Consider the following 19481-nt stretch of genomic DNA (forward strand, 5'->3'; position numbering starts at 1 on the left):
AGTAAAATACTAGGAGAATTTTACTATTTCTGTAGCTCATGGCCTGAGACCTTTCTCATATATTGATTTAGGCAACTGTGTTTCAACATGTCAGATTTCTGCTGATAACTAGATTTCTGGAGATGCAAACAGGTGTTTGATGGAGGATTTCAGAATGTCTGTCTGTGCTCATCCACATCTTTAAGCATAAAACTGCTGTTAAAGTCAGATTCTGCTATCCATTTAGTAAGGTGTTTGAACATATGAGTGGTCCCAAGGGCTGTTTCTAACAAGCAGTTCAGATGACCTTTGCAGTGAGCACCCAAGTGCCATGGTGCCATGTGGAGGGAGGAGATACCTACATTAGCAACGCTGATCTAGCCAAAGCTGGCTTTCCTCTGAACAAGGTAGCCTGTGATAAAGACAAAGGTTTCTCTACCTTTGTAAGATAGACATACTTAAAATCCATGTAACTTTTCTGGATTAAAAAGCTAGCTACTTTCTAGCATAGAGAAGTCAGAAAAGTCTGCAAACATGGGTTTCATTTGATCTCAGGCAGCCATTCATTTCACAGACTACACATCTGCAGGCACACAGATGAAAGAGACCATGGCTTAAGTGGTATATATCTAATTCTACTGTTCGATGTGGTATTCTGCTCATAAGGGAAGATACTCTTTCATACCACAGCTGCCAGTGAATTGTTGGTATAGTAATTGCTAGCTGAAATAATGGCAAATTGACTCATGCAATCATAAAAGATTTAAATAGGATGAAAATTGCTACTGCATAGATTACAAAAGGAGACTCTGAAACCAAGTCTGTGAGACAGAAAGAGAGAGAAGTATGGTATGGTGGGGTCTCTTGCATTAGAACAGTCTGCTGTGTTAGAAGACTTGAATTCAGGGTCTGGTTATACCACAGTGTATATCACTCTGTTCTTCTTGAGAGATGATTTTATATCCCTGCTACACAGTAGCATTTCCTTGTCTGTATCCTGACAATAACTTTACTTTTATTTGTCATGCAATGATGGTATCAAACTTAATTAATATGTGTGTATAAAGCGTTGGCATAACTCAACTGAAGTTCTCTGGAAGGACAGAATCTGGTTATTTTTATCAGTCAAAAGTGTGAGTGAATGTATGAGAGAAGGTGCATATCAGCTACTTTGAGTTTTCAACTCAAATTAGTTTTGCACTGTTATTTCTTGTAATATCCATCATATACCTAACATGTGCATTTTTCCAGATTGTCTGGTTCTTGAAGCATCACTGTCCTCAAGCTCTTGGAATATCACACAAACATTTCAGTTGAAAAAGTAAGAGTCTGATTCTTGTTAAAGTTCATTGTGGGGTTGATGTGTGTGTGGGGGGAAAGCGACTAAAGTAATTCATAATTCTTTTTTTTTTTTTTGTATTTATCAACGAACTACATGGCACTAAAGATAGTCAGATCTGTTTTCTTGGCCCACTTCCTCCTCCTTCTCTCTTTTTTTTTTTCCCCCTTAAAAAGCTGCTTCTTCTGAAGACTCCCTTATTTAATGGGACCTTGGAAACTAACTCTAGGAGAGGCATTACAATGACTGAATTTATGACAAGTGCCTGAAGAGATAATAAAGGATGTCACAATAAGATTAAAATTCTTTTTGTCCTTGCATGAAAGGTGGGCCCCTGGTACTCAGTGTAAGGCCTAGATTAGAGAAGTCAAGAGATTCTTTAAAATCACTTTGTGAAGCTGTTTTAAATTAGACCCAGATGCAATTTAAATATGCTCTATAGGTAACATGAATATAATTAAACCAGAAAGCAACATGTAATCTGCTAATAGGAATAATGAATACCTATTCTTCTTTGCACATTATTTTTCAGACTCTGTGTTGAGAGCTGGCAGAGAAAGCATTCATGCCCAGTACGTGGCCTAACACTTTGTGATAGGTGGTTGTTAATATTTAGAAAGATCTGGCTAATACATGCTGTATGTAACTACAGTGTTCCCATTCAGAATGCTCCTCCCCTATGCAAAACGGGGGATAAGCATAAGCACCTGGGATGAAATGCTTTTTGGGAAGTGGCACATCACTTCCCTGTCCCTGGAGGAACATGGGGAAGGAGCTGTCTTTCTCTAAATCAGAGCATTTCTCAGCGTGTTGGGAGAGGGACTGTGCTGCTCTTGGCTCTCTTCCATATTGATAGAAGCAAAGCAAGACAGCCACTAACTAGTCTCAGAACAGAACCTTCATCTTTGGTAGATAAAGGCTGTAGCAAACTGGCAATACTTTCTAGCACTACACATGTGGAACAGAGGTTCAGACAAGCTGGAAAATAATCAGTGATGGTTTTCTGCCCTTTTATTGTTGAAAAGTACTACCTGGCCACTCAAGGTACTGGAGTAAATCACAGTAAAATGTAACCCAAAGTGTTTCCTCTGTTTCCTGCCTTTTTTGAAATTAATGACCCTCAGCATCTCAATACAGATTGTGTTTCATACTAAATTTCTTCTCAGAATAAGTACAGCAGAACAATAGGCTTGGAGGGTAAATGGACTTTTACCCATTTCATTACATGTTTGCTTGGTTGTTCCCTTGGGTTTATGCTCTTTTCTGTCACTTGAAATTTGACATTCATGACTGAATCTGGACTGAGTTCCTGTGTCTTACAAAAATTGTGTTTCTGTGTTACCAGCTGCTCACGGTGTATACACAAGGGTGAGTGTGCCACCTGTGAATGGATACGTGTCTCTCCTGTCACCACCTGCCAGGTGAAGTTTGTTGGGGAAAACTGGAATCCCCTGTGATGCCTTTTCCTTGTATTTTTTTTCATCTGAGCAGCAATCTGTCTCTTTTTTAGCCTGACATGGTGAAATGCTTATTTTTTTTCCAGGATGATTGCAGTGCAGCTGCTTCCAAGGGGATCACCACTGTGCAGAAAACAGAGGTTAGTTAGCATTTTAAGATCAGCATTATTAAGGCTCTCTGGGTTGGGGGAGAAACTTATTTAAAATGAGAGAACTTTGCAGAAAAAATAGAGATATGGATGAGGAGGCAGTCATTTACAAAGGAAGGTAATGCAGAATTTGGATTGATACTCTTTCTTCTTAGTGCTCTGTTGGTGTTAAAAGGTACCAGCAAAAACTTGTGTTTCAGATGCAGGCATTGAGACAGTGAACACTGCAATTGTCATGTGCCTACCTCTAGATGCAGTGTTTACAACATTGCTTTAAATGCCAAAGTGCCTGTATGCTGTATTTAGTCACTCCACAGGAGCCAGCACTCTGAGGGCTGGAACATGTGAGCTGACCAACAACAACAACAACAAAAAAGGAGAACATTTCAGGCTTAATATCTTACCTAGACTTAAAAGCATGTTTGAGAGTCTGCTGTCACAGACAACTCTGGGAAATTAGGCTTCAGAGTCTCAAACCTCTTCCTCATTTATGCAGCCAGATCACAGCTTCTCCTGAAACATAGCTGCCAGGGGAGCAGAAGGAAGGGGAGGATGTGCCACCCAGTTTCTGCATAACAGAGAAGTGGCTAGAGGATGAGTCCAGGAACTGAAATCCATGGGTGTTAGTAAATCTCTAGTTCACACTTTCAGAAAAATTTTCCTTGTTTCCAGGCTGTAGACAAAACTGGAGATGGATCCACACAAGCTGGATTACTGGGAAGGAGGAAGTGTCTCTAGTGCTGCCAAAGTACCTGCTGAATCTGGTTACTAAATTCTCTATAGAATTCATATGGACTGTATGTGTACATACAGTTTAAATGAATTGTCTCATAGCCAGCCCTTTAACCTCCTGATCATGGGTCAGCCCTTTAACCATGAGGTTATCCCTTCATTCTTTATGGAGCCAAAATGGTTTTATTTTCTCATAAAACTGGGTGATCTTTTTATTAGTTGTTGCTTATGACAGGTGTTAGGAAAGAAATGAGTAGTGGAGAGAAAACTGATTGATGAGTGAGTACATAGAGATTTGCTGCCTACACTTTTTGGTTTTTGCTTTTCTGAGAGTGATGCATAGTTGTTATAAATAGTGACTTATCTCTAAGTGTTTCATTAGAACTACCCAAACTTTTACCTCTCAAGACAGGGATTACCTCTTAAATTCAGCTGCTCAGCTGATGTTTCTTAACAAAATCACAAAATACATCTTGTTTTTCACAGAGACGCGTGGGATTGTATTACTTGTGCTTCTGAGCATTAATATTCTGTATTTGATCTGCATTTAAGGCATTATGGCTGGTGAAACAGAAGAAATTCTTCTTTGCTCTGCTTCCAAGTGCATTAATTTGACATTGGTAAATAGTTGGAATTGCCTGGGAGATGGCTTTCTTCCACATGCCTTATCTTGGAAAGACAGTGATGGACAAGGCAGTGAAAGCACCAGAGGCAGTGCAAAGGCAGATGTTTATTTAGAAGTGATTGATCCATTCAGAGAGCTTGAAATTGCATTTGAAATCCTGCTTTCCTTTGACTGATTGTGCTTTAAGGAGAACATAGTGGAGAGTGGAGAAAGAGGATTTGTGTTTTCCCACAACCCCAGCTGAGCATTTAGATTATATACTTTTTTTCAGCGCCAGCCCCAGCCCTCCTCCTGACTCCAGCTGCTGGTTTCTATGCATGCACCTTCCCCCTCCCCTGCCAGAGCAGCATTTGGAGCGGTTGGACTGAGTACCCTTGGCGAGGGAACTGATTTGGCTGGCAAGAAGCATTATCTTTCAGCAGGTTATTGTTCGTCTGGGCCGGTTCCCCCATCCAGTGCCCTGTGTTAGCAGCGCAGGAGGGGCTGTGCCAGAGAGGGGCTCCCCAGGGGGGCAGACACTGCTTAACCTGGGCTGCTGCCAGAGACCTCTCCGAGACCTGCATCCACGCTAACCACACCTCTGAGCATGTGGCTGCCACGGTGCTCACAGCCCCAGGGAAGTGCTAGGCTGTCCTGGGGAGGGGGGAGGAGGCTGCAGCTCAGAAATATGGAACTCTATTGAAGCTGACAGGACTGTGCAGATTTACATTACCTGAGGACCTGGTGCAAGCTTTCTGTATGTCTCTTTGCATGTTTACACTCTAATCACATGCCTCACAACTAGTGATTTTTATAAATATCCTTCTACCTCTCTGCTGCGGCCCCTCTTGCCACGGGGCATTTGCTGCCCCTGCCACATAGCAACTGGAAGGTCAGGGGCTGTCTGGCGCTGGGGAAATGAGCACTGCAGATCTCAGTGAGGGCATTAGGTCCTTCCTTTTTTCAGTGAGGAAATCACTGGTTTCTTTTGCTGCTGAGGCAAGTATTGAGGATTATGCTGAAGCTGGGTGGGAGTTGGACTCTTGAGTGGGTGGGGTCATCTTGCCTCAGCGCTGTGGCCGCCCTGACTCCAGGAGGCCGCAGGGAGTCTGTGCTGTGTAGCCTCAGGGAAGGTGTGATTTCAGAGGGGGCTGAAACTTTCCGTGAACAATACTTTCCGTGATTTCTTTGTGGTGTAAGAAAAGAAGCAAGGCAGGTAATCTGAAGCACTCTGTGGTGTGTGGTGCCTGGCAAAGAGAGCAGTGGGAGCCCCGAAGCACCGCAGCCTCCCACTGCACCCCTGAGCAATGGGCGCCCGGCATTTCCCTCACCGGGGCTCACAGCCCTGCTGCAGCCTGGGGGATCCCCATGTGTTTGTGAGATACTGTGGTATTCTGGTGCTTCAGGGATCCCTGGTGGTTACCAGTGAGAACCCAAAACAGTGTTTTCCTCCTTTCTGTGGTATTTAGCTTCTGGATTTGTGTGAGGATATTGACTGTCCTTGGTGCACTGGAGGGTGGACACAAGAAGAAGGATGCAGGTGAAGAAAAGCAATAGTGGTTTGCTGGCTTTAATGTCTTAGATTTCTGCCTCAGTTGTCCTGTCCCAAGGATTAAACAGATTTCCAGATCATTGTGGGAGAGAATTTTCCCCCTCAGGCTGTTTGTGAGGGATTTCCTTTGCTTTCCTCTATTATCCATAGGAGAGGTCATCTTGGAGGCCCTTTTACAGGCCCTCTGACCCCAGCCTTTGCACTCTCTGGCCTTTTCCTAAGGCACAAGCTGCAGCTTTCAGTCAGTGGTGACAGATGCCTCATTTGCTCTGGAGTGCTCTGGCATTCAGTGAACCATGGCAGCATGTGGGGACAATGTGCTGGGACCTTTTTGAAATGGTCAAAGTGTTGTGACCCCCATGGTCCTCTCAGGCTACGAGTCCAAAGTCTTAGTGCTGTTTTGGGTACCTGAAATGATTAATAGTGAGAAAAACCTGTGGGATGGACTTTCCTAGAGGCTTTGCACCAGCACCCTTAACAGGATCAGGAAGACTGAACTTCCCAGTGAATGTGTCCACAGGCACACAGCAAAAATCAGGATAATCACAAGGCTTTAAAAACTCAAATTAAACTAGTAGTACAGGCAGTCCAAAGTTAAGCTAAAAATGGTTTGCCTGAAAAGGTCCAAAACAGTTTGTGGTTTCACATGCGTATTTTCCTGTTTTTTTGAATGTTTCAGTTTGTTGTCAGAAAGATAGACAGAGAGGAAGCCGTCTGTGTGATTGTAAAACTGGGGAAGCAGCAAAAGTGATTAAACATGAGATGCTGTCAAAAGTATCAAGAGAATACAGTAGGGAAAAAAATATCTCTTCTTGCTCAGTAGTGTTAGGAAGTTAGAATAAATAAATATAGACAAAGAAGACCACAGTTTTTCTGCAAGACTGTGACAACATCAGAGCAAACTAGAGTTATTTTTAAATGCTGGAGAATTTCTTCTCGTAAAAATAAGATACCAAAAGACTCCCCTGCAGTTGCTTTATACCTTTAGTTCTATGTATGACTTTGAAAAGACTTTCTAATAAAGCTAATTCTGGGGTGCTTTCTCAAATTTTCATTCGAGGATTCCACCCTGCTTCCCCTTTTCAGGTCACAAAGGATGCCTTCATTTGTTCATCTGATCTCTCATAGTGACAGCACCATGGGTTTTGTCTTGCCTTTTTTTTTTAGTTCTCACATGAAATGTGTTATTTCAAGCTGGGTTTTTATGCTACCTACCTTCCAGCACGTCAGACTGTGATTCCTTTGGGCAACTTTGTTATGAGATAAATTGAAATGTAAAATATTTAGATAAAAATAGTTGGTTTATAATAAAGTTGTGATTGTCAGTACTTTGCAGGATTAAGTTAAACAGGATTTAAAATTATTAATAAGAATGTATCCCAGTGCCATAAAATCTGCATTCCTGAGTGGTGGTTGTTTTTACAGCTGTTGCTTATCTGCCCAGCCTTTTCATAACCAGACCTTGTTTTACTTTCTTTCCTAATAGCATATCAGCATTCAATCCATTGAACCTTTGTGGATTTCTACATTAGGCAAAAGTGAAATAACAGTCAAAGGAGAAAACTTTACACGTGCATCAGGCATAAAACTGATACTGACTGGAATCACTGGCTGTAAACCAGATGTGTGAGTTAAACTGAAAAATAACACTATTTACTTTGCATGGTGAAAATTATATTCATTTTGCTCTAGCAATATGATTGTGTCAACAGTTGTCATATACCTTTCCTCAGCAGAGCAGGGGATGCTCTGCACTCCTTTAGTTATACTTTCACTTTAAATTATCAAAGGATGAAAATGAATTTGGTGTTTGAGTACAACACAAGGGATGGACAGGTTGTCAGTTCTCTCATAGCAGTAGGACAGTGTCACATTTGTGGCTCTCTATGCCTTCTAGCAGGCACCAAAAAGCTAGGTCACAGGAAAGCCTCAGTTTTTGTTTGAATCTCCTCTGCTTCAAAATATTCCTCATGTATTCTAGGATTTTGCTTGTAAAGCACAGACACCATACCAGGGAATGAAATCTCTTGTACAACAGCTCCTATTTTTCTCTGTTGATGATCACACTGTGTAAGCCCCTAGATAATTAGGCAGTCTTATTCTGAATCAGTTATTTTCAGGTGCAGCTGCAATGGCTGCCTGTGATTAGGAAGCCCATTTTACATAGCTACCACTTGAAAAGGTAGTGTTCAATTTTTGCTTCAACCATGAATTTTCAGGGAACTACAGAGAAAAAAGGAGAGAAGAAGGGTAAGACAGGAAGTAGAGAGAGAGAGGAAGGAGTGAAAAAATGGGAGGAAAGAGAGAAAGAAAAAGAAGATGAAAAGGAAAATGAAAAATCTCTTTCTTGACTAGCTCATGGACCATGCTGTTAACACAGAGAAGTACACAGAAAACAGCAAAATCACACATTGCACTATGTAGCCTCATCCCAGGGTTGATTATACTGTTTTCTGTGATTATTGTCACATAGCAACTTCATTCAAAAGATGCCCTACTTTGTCTCTTCAACTCCCTGCTCTCTCTTTCCACCTCCATCTGGCAGCTCAGACAGAGATTCGGTTCTCTTTTCTCCTTATCGCTTGCTGTGGGCTATAGGCTTCGTGTAGTAACACCAATAAGTGGCATCTGTGTTTCAGTGTTTGTTTTCTTCCTTCTCCAGCATTAAAGTCAGAAATGTGCTAAATGATACACAAATGACATTTGCTCTCCCACCAACACGTAAAGAGGCCAAAAGTATATGTATCCAGGCTAATGGGAAAAAATGTTCACCACCAATGACCCTGCATTATGTTTCTCTGCCATCATGTTCTAGAATTACACCAAATACCTCCTGGATCAGGTGCGTTTGTCTTTCTGTACTTTCTATGTATTTATTCAAATGTAATTGCACTGAGCCAATATGAGCCTTCTTCCTTGGCCAGACTGCAGCTGAACCAAGACTGCTGTACCTGTTGTGTTGGATAAATTTAAGCATGTGAAGTGATTTAATAGATAGGGTCATAGTAGCTGCAAGATGGATTCTGTGGACTTCTTCTGCCTACCTCAGGTCTCCTTTATAGACAAAAGTCAAAAGTAGTCTGTTCCTACTAAACCTAAACCCAAAAAATATTGATAGCATAAATTCTAACTCCAGTTAATTTGATTTCTTGATGCTAATGTAGCCTTCATCTGTGAAACGGTATAAAGTATCAGTGGATTGGAAGTGAAGTGAAAATAATCATTATTGCACTGATATACACAGACTTGCTTTACAATATAATTCCCTAAAGCCAAAAGAGCCATTTTCAAGCCTTTGCTGTGTTCTGTGGAAGACTCATAGACCTGATGAAAGACTTGCAGGGTGGTTTTAAAGATATTCTCTGGCACAGCTTTCCACCTCTGCTTTCACAGTTTTTACCCGTTCGCACGTTCTGAATCTGATATCTTGTCAAGTGAGGATTTGAGGTAATGGGTTGGGCTGGCAGCTGCAGCAGCTAAGCAGCCAGGATGCATGCCCTCGTCTCCAGGTGAGAGGCAGCTCAGGCAGCTGGAAATTAATAATACCTTAAGCTACTCCAACTCTGTGCAGCAGAGATTGTGAGCCACAGCCCTCAGACAGAAGCACTGTTGTGTGCTGAGACAGATGGTCTGAACACCGCCGAGAATGTTTCTCGTGAGGAGCCTGGCACGATGAGTTTGTCCTGAAGAAGGCAAGAATTAAGCACAGGCAGGGCTGTGCTGGGGCAGTGAAACACCATGATGCTCTTTCTTCGAACAGAATGTTAAATCATGGTTGAGTTCTTTGGCTGCATAAATAGAAAAAAAGGCGAAGAGTCCCTGAAAAGAAGTATACGAGTGTATGCAATCGAGTCCTGTGGTTTTGGGTTACCAAAATATTTACCATTACATTATGAGGAAAGAGTGGAAGTACACTGTGTGGCTCAAATTGTCTTGTTCAACTTTGTTATGTTATCTGCTACCAAAGCAAAATGCACTTGAGTAGTTTATTCACAGCTGCGACCTTAATGCAGGGCATGTCTGTGGGAAGACAGATAATATTGACCTCCCTTTCTTGCCACGTTTGTTTATGTTTTGTTTTGCTTTGGTTTTTGCAGTGGTGGTCGCAAAATTACTACAACTGGTAGAAATTTTAATGTGGTCGACAGTGTGATTATTTCAGATGACCAGAGATCAAACCTCACAGTAAGTCTGAATCTCCTTTACAATACCAAATAGAGGTCTCTTGATGCATTAGGTTGTTTTCCTAAGGTTTGAGGAGAAGAGACCTCAATAATTTCCAACCACTTGCATGGACACGTCAGTCACCCTGCTGAAATAAATATGACCACTTACAGGATTACAGTTATACATTCTTAGTACAGAATCACAAATACACATAAGCTGCTCTCCTGCATAATTCCCTGAGCTTTTTTTATGGTCTGGAGGCTTGCTCCAAATCTGTCCTTTTTGAGTCTTCCTAGTCTCCACATATGGGTGTGTTGGAGGAGGGGGTGCTATGCTTCCCTCTGGCTCTGTGCTGAATGCCCAAATGGTACCACTGCCTCAGTGAGGGGCAGCAGGCTGGAGCTGATGTAGGGATGAAACCCTACTGAGGGCTGTGAGGGGGCTGTGGGGAGGTAAGCACTTTGTTGACCCTGCAGCACAGAGACCAGAACACAGCAGAATCACCCGGTGGAGTAAACAATGACCCAATGCTATGATGTCTGTAGCAACCCCCTCTCTCTGGAGTTAAGTTAGAAAGAGAAAATTCCTAGGAGTGCTGGAGAGCTTGTCTTACTCTTCTCTTGTCACCTACATTGAGGGGAAAGAAGGAAAATTAATTGTCACAATTCCTGTCTCATTGCAGGAAATAGTTACCTTAGCAGTGAGCAATCAGCCTTAAAGCAGTGTGCAGAGTGTGTGACAAATGCACTTAAAGGTAGACATGGGCTCAACATAGAAATTTTTCCAGGTGCTCTGCATGCAGCCCTAATCTCAGAGAAGAGGTTTAGCAGGTAGCTGTGTGAAGCCAGGAAGACATTAAAATGAGTTTGAGTGCTTCTGTTTGTGATTGTACCCACTGTTGAGTATTTAATGACTGTTAGAGCTTTGCTATTGCATTTCTAGGTCTCTAGGTGTCCTGGAAATGCATCTGAATATCATTATTTAACACCAAGCCTGAGCCATGCAACAGAGGGTAAAGTTGTTGATATGATGTTAAAAGTGGATACTACCTTTATACCATGTGTCAAATTACACTATCACCCAGACCCAGTGTTCATTAACTACCAGCTGCACACTGAACTGGATCCTGATCTGGAATTAAAAATATATGTAAGTTTTGAAATAATAAACTACAGTACCTAATTTAAAATAGTGCTTGGAGATAATTTTTTTTTCTTACTGTATTTAGTGACTGATCATTGCCTTCAATTTTTTCCCTCTAGAAAGAAAATGATAACTTGAACATCTCTAAAACAGAGGTAGAGGTTTATCTATCATATATGACTGGTGCACAGACCAAAAAGATATGGTTCAGTGTCCAAAATATTACCAAAAAGCCAGACCGTAGCACCATACTGTGCAAATTCAAAAGGGAAGGAACTGACAAGATTGACTTTTCCACAGTGAAAGTTTTTGTAAGTAGAAATCTCTTTTGTTGCAATTCAGCAGTGTTTGAATGTTTATACAAGAGCAGTAAAATATATCACTAATGCTGTCATAGTACTTGGTAGTACAGTTTTCTTCCTCATCCCTAAGCATGCCTGCCTAGCTTAGGTACCACTGACAGACCTGAGTTCATTTTCTGTCTGGTCACTGGGGTGGTGTCAGAGCTTTGCAGTCGGAGCTGAACTCGCTGCTGCTGAGCTCCAGGAGAGCAGTGGCTCGTCACACCTCTTATCTGCAGAGCAGATGTCTTTGCAACAGCACCACTGCCTCCAGGAGAGCCCCTCATCTTAGGTCTGTAAGCACTCTAATTCTCCAGTGTGGCCGTGAGAAAAAGGATTGTGTTCTCCCAGTTGCTTTTCCTACTAAAGTAGGTAAGGATCTGTCTCAGGGATCACCAATGAGACAGAAGGCATTTCTGTATGAAAAAGGGGGTGAAATTCAATGTGCACTGGGATAGCTAAAATGCTTTGAGCACGTGGCACAAAGCCAGGCCCAAATATAAGGACATTAGCATGGATGTCAAAGCTGAATTGCAGCTTAAGATATTTGCTCCATGAATAAGATGAAGATACAATTTTTTTTAAATGCTATGATTACCATTTATAAAGGAGAAAAATTATGCCAGACTCTTATTGCTGTGTGTGGTGGTATAAAACTGAAATAACTCCATTGACTTCAAGGCATATGGCTCATAGTAAAGATTAACAAAGCTATTCTTGATTTTTCATCACTTTTAACTGATCCCCCATCTGTGGATCCTGCCATCTGAGCCAGTTATGGCATGGAAAAGCCTTTTTGAATTTGGTGTTGCATTTAAAAATCAGTGTTGCCCTGCTCTATCACATGCTCATCCTGCAAACTTCATAGAAGTGACTGTCATAGAAAGGGCACCACTTCACTAAAGCAAATCAAATGCAGTAGTTATCATGTAACATTGCACTTCTAGTACCTTAAAATTTTTTTTCCAACATAAGAAAAATATAGAAGTAGCAGATCCTCACATTTTTTAAAATCCTTATGAATAGATCATCATAGAAGAAGTAGGGCCACTGAAAAAATAATAAGATGGTATAAAATGTAAGTTTGACTCAAGAATAAATGTATCTCTGGCCTTAGTTTTCCAGAAGAAAGAAGATATTGAGTGTGGGTTCAAAGACAGAATGATCAGTCTGCATGAAGGTGTCAGAGTAGAAAAAGCCTTTCTTGTGGCAGAAGGAAGATTCAGATTGATCAAAGGGCTCAAGACAGCAGGAGCAGGATCATTCCCATCATAACACTGAGGGAAAAGTGACACATGACACTGTAGGCTTAGTAGGAAAGATTTTAAATAAAACAGATGTCAGGAGATGTACTGTATGACTGGAGAACAGCAAATAAAAACCCAGTATTTTAAATTGGAAAAAACCCCAAATCCTAGGCAAATGGATGCTTGCTGATTTAATCCTAGCTTTATGCAACACTTTAGAATGTATTCTGAGTTACTCATGGAAGACCTGGAGGCAAGTGGAAAATGGGATAATTGTCAAAATCCTTTTAATGAAAGCAGATCATACTAGATATCTTTATTTTCTAAGATGAGTGATTTCCTCAACAACAAAAAAGCTGTAGATCACATGTACCTGGAAGCCATTCAGTAAACTATTTAACATGGGGATTATGAGGGTGCCGGGGGTTAGACAAATCACATGCTGTGTGTGGGGAGCTGACTCTGGGCAATGCTGATATTCATACAGATATTCTTTAATATCAACACTGACTTGAAACACAAAAATAAGGCATGCATTAGTAACACTTGCCAATGACATAAAGCTCAGAGGCATCACCAGGCCAGAGAGGGTTTTATAATGTCATGCAGAAAAATGAAATTAATTTAGGAGTAGGAGTTGGATTAATTCAGGTGTACCTTACACAGTCTGTGATTTATAAGCAAGAAAAAAGATAAGGAAAGAAATGAGACCACTAGATAGGAAGGTTATGGTGAAGAATAAAGATAATCAAAATATGAGCAGATAATGAAGTGAATGCTTTGTCTCAGTTTTCAAAAAACAAGGATGAGTAAAAGAAGTTTCTGCTTTGGGAAGTCTCCAGTTGTACATGAGAAGTCTAGAAAAGTAGATGTATTAGTCACAGGATGGGTAATGTATTTAGCCACTAATGCATTTGAGCCTTGGAAAAGGCTAATGGGATCCTAGGAAGGCGCAGAGCAAAAGAACTTTGCATAGGAACTGTGAAAACATAGAAACATCAGAGGAAAAAGTAACATTTGTTGAAGGAAATAGATCTGCTTTGTCTTCTGTTCCTTGCAGCCCCAGAAATACAAAGGCTGTGTCCTTCCAGCCCTGTGGGGTTTTTTTGCTTGCTTGTGTCTGTATAGCTGTGGTGTGAGTTTCCATTTGGCAGTCTGCAGCTGCCCTGGCTGCTCACCTCCTGTGACAAGCCACTGATTGCAATCACCAGATCTCTGCCTTCCCTGCTGTAACCCAAAATAATTTCAACTCAACCCTCCTTTTCAATTATCTCAAGCTCATTTCTATCCCTGGCACTTGGTGGTATTCTTTTTATGTGCCAAAACATATTTTTATGTCTAGCCTGTTTATAGTTTTAGCTACCCTTTATTTATGTGCTTTTGCAGTCCTCTTTCAGATCCTTTGTGAAATTTCTTCTGCCATAATTATCAGTGGTAAATGCCTCAGTTTGGCATTTGGCAGACTTCAGCACTTTCATGTATCCCTAAGAATTAATGCCTGTCCTGCCTTTGACAAGGCCATGGTTGGGGGATGTTGTACATGTATTGTGACATGTTCATATACGTGTTGGACATGTATCGTATGTTGCATTTTTTTCTTAATGACCCTCAGGAACAACGTCCTACATGAAGAGGTTGAAACTTCATCAGAGAAATAGGGAAGAGGGCTGTAGGCCAGGTGTCTCTGAAAAATTCTACTTCCCCCATTCTTCTTATGAGTCTTATCTTACTTTTCTGCTCAGCAGAGTAACACTGTGAGTGCAAACACATGCCTCCCTTGTTCTAAAATGCCAAAATGCCTAGCAGTGACTCTGAGTGCATAAGCCACTTGGCCAGGTGGAGGCCAGATCTTGCCTTTCATTTGAGGGCTCTGCTTTGCAGCAAGGGCATGACAAAATTTGGTGGTACATAAGGACTTCTAAATTATTTCAACATTGCTCTGTTACCCTGCTTAAACATCAAATACAGTAAAAGTTAAGTTAATGTTGGTTCATATGCATTTTGCTAAACCTCTACTGTCTTCCCAATATTCTACCATTGTCCTTATGTGCCTTAAATACCTTCTTTTAATACATTAAATGTCATTTTAAGAACTGATATAATGCCTGTTCTCTATTAACACAGTCATTGCTTTTCTTCAGGTCAAATTAGGAAATTTTGAGCATGAAGTCAAACCAACATCATCATACATATATTTATATGTTCTTATTTTGCTACCTATTGTGGTGGGTGTCATTATAGGTAAGTAGAATAATGTATTATCAGCTTTTGATTTGCTGAAGGGTATGATCATGACACAGACACTGTACATACTCACATGTCTGGAACTGTCACACACACTCTGGTGATTTTACCCTGTTCCCTGTAAGAGTGGACAAAGTTAACTCTGTTCTGGTGGTGAAGTCCGAATTGTCAGACTGCAGCACGTCACAAGCATGTTACAAGACAGTATTTCTGTCTGTTCTGCTGGGATTACTCACTTTCACTTCATGAAGCAAGCCACAGAACTGACATCCTTGTGTCACAGCTTGGTCCCTTCCAGCTGCCAGAGCTCAGCTACCCTCCTGTCCCTGGGGCAGATGTACCCTAACAAACTGCTTGTCCTCAGTCAGTGTTTGTGGTGTTTCTGCTCAGTCTCATTTGGATGATTCATGAATTTGTGGGTCATTACTAAACTGGGGGAGGTAAATAGTTACCCTCTTCTCCTCTTGGTGCTCTCTTTTTTTTTTTTTTTTCCCCCTGAGTCTTTTTACCTGGTTATATATTTGATAAATTTCTATTTATTTTAATAAGTATAGGAGTTTGTTCATTTGGTTGATTGCTTTTTTTCTTAACTTCATTTTAAAAATGAACCATATGTCACACCTTTATTCTCTCTAAATAAGCTTTAGAAAAGTTAACAATTCGTAAGTGGATTTTCTGTTCAAAACAACTGTTTTTTGGGGTTTTTTTAATCTGTGCTACCTTAAGTAGGTTGCTATTATTAGAAGTGGTTGTTAGAGTCTCTGTCTCACTGTGCAGGCTGTATATAACAGGGTGTGCTGGACTTTCAAACAAAGTTGGATTGACAATTCAAGACCTTGTTAGAAGGAATGATTTTTCTAAAGATTGGGGTGTATATAGATCCAGATAACTAGGGCTCATGGTACTAGCACAGGGACAACAATAAAACAGTAATTGTGCAAATGTACATTAATCTTTTTGTTTCTTGATAATAAATTATGTCTTGTGTAGGAGTTTTCTGTTCTGTGATTTCTGCACTCAGAGTCTCTCTTTCTTCCTTTTAGTGGCATTCATAGTTACTCGATACAAATCCAAAGAGTTAACTCGTAAACAGAGTCAGCAACTTGAACTGCTGGAGTATGAGATTCGTAAGGAAATACGTGAGGGTAGGTCTGCAGCGTATTTTCTGAACTGAAACTGTCAAGAAGCTCACATTATATAAACATTTTCATTTTGTAGCTGTTAGAATATTTTTGTGTTGTATCAGAGTTCCTGTTTAATATTGTATGCACGGCAGTAGTGAATAGCACTGAGCTAATAGGATTGCTTGTAGTATTTTCTTCAACAAAAAAGTAGATTGCTACTTTCCAGCTCATAAGAGCTTCAGCTGTAAAAACAGCCCCACTTCCCTGAAAACTGTTTTTGAAGGAATATCTACTGGGGCCAAGTTATAATTGTGAGGCTGATTTTGTGTCAACTAAGCTAACTCTCTGGGTGGGGATGGGGGGGTGCATTTTCAGGATTTGCTGAACTGCAGATGGATGAATTAGATGTGGTGGACAGTTTTGGAACAGTTCCCTTCCTTGACTACAAACACTTCGCTCTTAGAACTTTCTTTCCAGAGGTAAATATTTACAAGTATTTCACTTGTCAACCCTGACTAATAGTTAAAAAAATTGAGGAAGGTCAGGATCAAGTAACTAAAGAAAATACTACACAGTAATTGCACTTTGTTCTCACAAGAAACTTTTCTTAAATCAAGAATTCCCAAAGAACACTTAAAGCTGTATATCTCCATATTTAGCCAAGCCTTTGTGCTGTAGATAAAGCAATATTCTTGAATTTTCAAGGGTTGTGTGTGTCCATTTATTTTTGTTCAGCCTCGCTGAGCTGCTTGCCTTGCAGGCCATCTTAACTAAGCTATAATTTATCCATTGCTTTTTTTGTTCCCATGCTTTCACTTCCAATGCTATAGCTAATTAAAGTAACAGTCAGGCTAGCTAACATGCTAGCTAACATCATGACACTTCCTAATTAGACTTGTGGGATGAAGAAATGGCTCTAAGATGGTGCTGACTTTCTGCACCAAGGTGCTGACAGAAATGGTAAGATATTGATTCAAAGGGGTGCAGCTCAAATGCTTAGAAATGACATAAGTAGTTAAGTGTTTTCCAGTTGATAGGCAGATATTTTCAGTGTTCGTTGAAGCAGTTTCTGCCACTGTGTCAGATGACCAAAGAGGTGTTCTCTTGAATGTTTTACTTCTCTTACTATTTTCTTTTGCCTGTGTGGCACCTTATGAGGCTGATAAGTGCCTTTGCCACAGCTTTCAGTATTATATCATGATGGTAACCAGTGATTACAAGCATTTATCCAATTGGCAGAAGCTGTGATCTCAACTAGTGATATTTTCCTGTATGACTAACACCAGTAAGTAGAAACTTGGTTAGTTTAGGGCATAACTGGTGTGGATGTGAAATATCTACCAGGCTTCATGTATTACTCATCACTGCTGCAGCCAAGTCTTGCGCTCTTGTCTGCACACTGCTTCACGTTATTGCTCTTTGTGATCCTAGTAAAGGCTCATTGTGATAAAGTTAAATACATGTGGCAGTGCAGAATCAGGGCCTTTGGTTTTTGTACAACACCAAATACTAGACACCAAGGCAGAATAATATTTAGCAATTACGTATGCAAAATCCCTATATCATTTGAGTCCAGTTCTCACACCAAAGGGCACTGGGAATATCTCTGCTGGTACTACTGTGATGCCCCCAGCCTAATTTTTAGAGGGTCACCAGGTCGTTTGAAGAAAGTGGAAAAGAAACTTTACTTCCTGCATCTCTTTCCTTTATGTTTGTTTTGTTGCCAGGCAGATTAGCATTAAAATAGCAGTTTTATTCTTAAGAATATACCTTTTCCTATACTTTCCCTTGTCAAAACAGTAATAGTCTGTAGAAGCTGATTCAGTGGAAATGCTGTGCTCTATGCAAATAGAAAGTTAAGAAAAAAAAGGTATAAAATTTGCCACTCTGCTGCAGTCTGTAAAGTAAAAATGGGAAGGACTCCTGTTTTGCCTTGGTGAGTCTCATGCCACTGCTCATCCTGGAAATTATTTCAGTTGGATTTTGTCTCAGTTTGAAATACTTATCCCACAAAGGTACACTTGTTACTGTTTGCTCTCTACAAACATACAGTGTCAGGCAAGTTACTTAAAATGTTGTATACCAATTTCTTCTGCTAAGTACTAACTGTTTACATTTCAGGAGTGTCCAAACATGCCTTGTGCTGTGTGAATGTGGCAGAAAAGCAGTGCTCCACTCAACAAATATTATAGAAGAACAGAAAAGCCAGTGGGGTGTATGTTGCAGCTGGGTGTCAGAAGGGTTGACAGAAGGGTCAAAGTGACAAACCACCACTTCCTTCACTAACCACATGTGTTTGAATGATGTCCACATTGCCCTCTTTGTGCCCTCCAGTGTGATTGATGGGCTTTGTCTCATCCTGTCTAAGCTGTTTAAGCATGGAAATTGAAGCTGTTGACTGAGCATCTTCTGTAGTCAGTGCAGAGATGGGCAGCTCAGGAAAGCAATTCATGCCATTTGTCTGAGGCATATCCCTTAGGATGGGACAAGTTGCTTAAAGAGGGACTCCCATACCTAAAATGAAGAGTGGTCAACCCCATCTTTGTTCTGAGAGTCTTGATTCCCACTGCTTCAGTTTTCTATATTTGATCTGGCTTAATAGCTTTTAATGCTTGTAGGTCTTAAATGGATATTATCTCTACTCTTTAAAATGTTCTTGATGCTAAGCGTAATTTTTGCTTTGCTTGTTAAATTTGTCTTATTATTTCTGTTTTCCCTCAATTTCATACATTGTTTGGTTTAATGCTCCAGTCCTTGTTCCCTGATCACAGGCATTTTTAACTTTTAACACATTTGTGGTTCTCTCACTCTATGCACGTGTGTGTGTGTGCCTTTTATTGGTAGTTGATGTAGGGTTTGCTAAAGAAGTTCTGGAGAAATAGGAATAGCAGATGGAGGAAAAGAGGGAAGAGTTTGGTAGGGTAGAACAGAGCAAGAGGAATGACTTGTTAGAGCAGGTCCAGAGGAGGGGGATGAAAATGCTCAGAAGGTCGGGACACCTTTTCTATGAAGGATATCTGAGCCAGCTGTGATTGTTCAGCCTTCAGAAAAGAAGGCAGCCTTTCAATTAAAATGGGGCTCATAAAAAAGATGGAGACAGACCTTTTACCAGGGCCTGTGGTGATAGGACAAGGGCTAAAGGTTTTAAACTGAAAGATGATAAACTTAAATTGAACATAAGGAAGAAATTTATGATGAAGATGATGAGGCCCTGAAACAGGTCATCCAGAGCAGTTGTAGGTGGAAATTGAACATCCCTGGAAATGTTCAGTGCTAGATTGGATGGGGATTTATGTAGCCTGGTCCAGTAGAAGATAACCCTACCCACAGCAGTGGGGTTGGAACTAGATGACCATTAAGGTCCCTTATGATCCAAACCATTCTGTGGCTCTGTAAGGAAACT

General features: G+C 40.7%; 1 protein-coding gene across 1 annotated transcript in view; it reads left to right on the forward strand.

Moving 5' to 3' along the window:
- Positions 1 to 19481, forward strand: part of PLXNC1 (plexin C1) — a 70103-nt gene that overhangs the window by 23060 nt on the left and 27562 nt on the right. The window contains exons 7-17 of the mRNA XM_041409864.1: positions 1231 to 1300; positions 2664 to 2739; positions 2862 to 2915; positions 7299 to 7438; positions 8475 to 8654; positions 9910 to 9997; positions 10922 to 11128; positions 11242 to 11433; positions 14852 to 14951; positions 15998 to 16099; positions 16454 to 16557. Of these exons, the coding sequence (XP_041265798.1) occupies positions 1231 to 1300; positions 2664 to 2739; positions 2862 to 2915; positions 7299 to 7438; positions 8475 to 8654; positions 9910 to 9997; positions 10922 to 11128; positions 11242 to 11433; positions 14852 to 14951; positions 15998 to 16099; positions 16454 to 16557 (1313 nt within the window). The remainder of the gene's footprint in view (positions 1 to 1230; positions 1301 to 2663; positions 2740 to 2861; positions 2916 to 7298; positions 7439 to 8474; positions 8655 to 9909; positions 9998 to 10921; positions 11129 to 11241; positions 11434 to 14851; positions 14952 to 15997; positions 16100 to 16453; positions 16558 to 19481) is intronic.

Source organism: Onychostruthus taczanowskii, unplaced genomic scaffold (assembly GCF_017590055.1).
Source record: "Onychostruthus taczanowskii isolate IOZ18803 unplaced genomic scaffold, ASM1759005v1 scaffold31, whole genome shotgun sequence".
NCBI classification, from domain to species: domain Eukaryota; kingdom Metazoa; phylum Chordata; class Aves; order Passeriformes; family Passeridae; genus Onychostruthus; species Onychostruthus taczanowskii.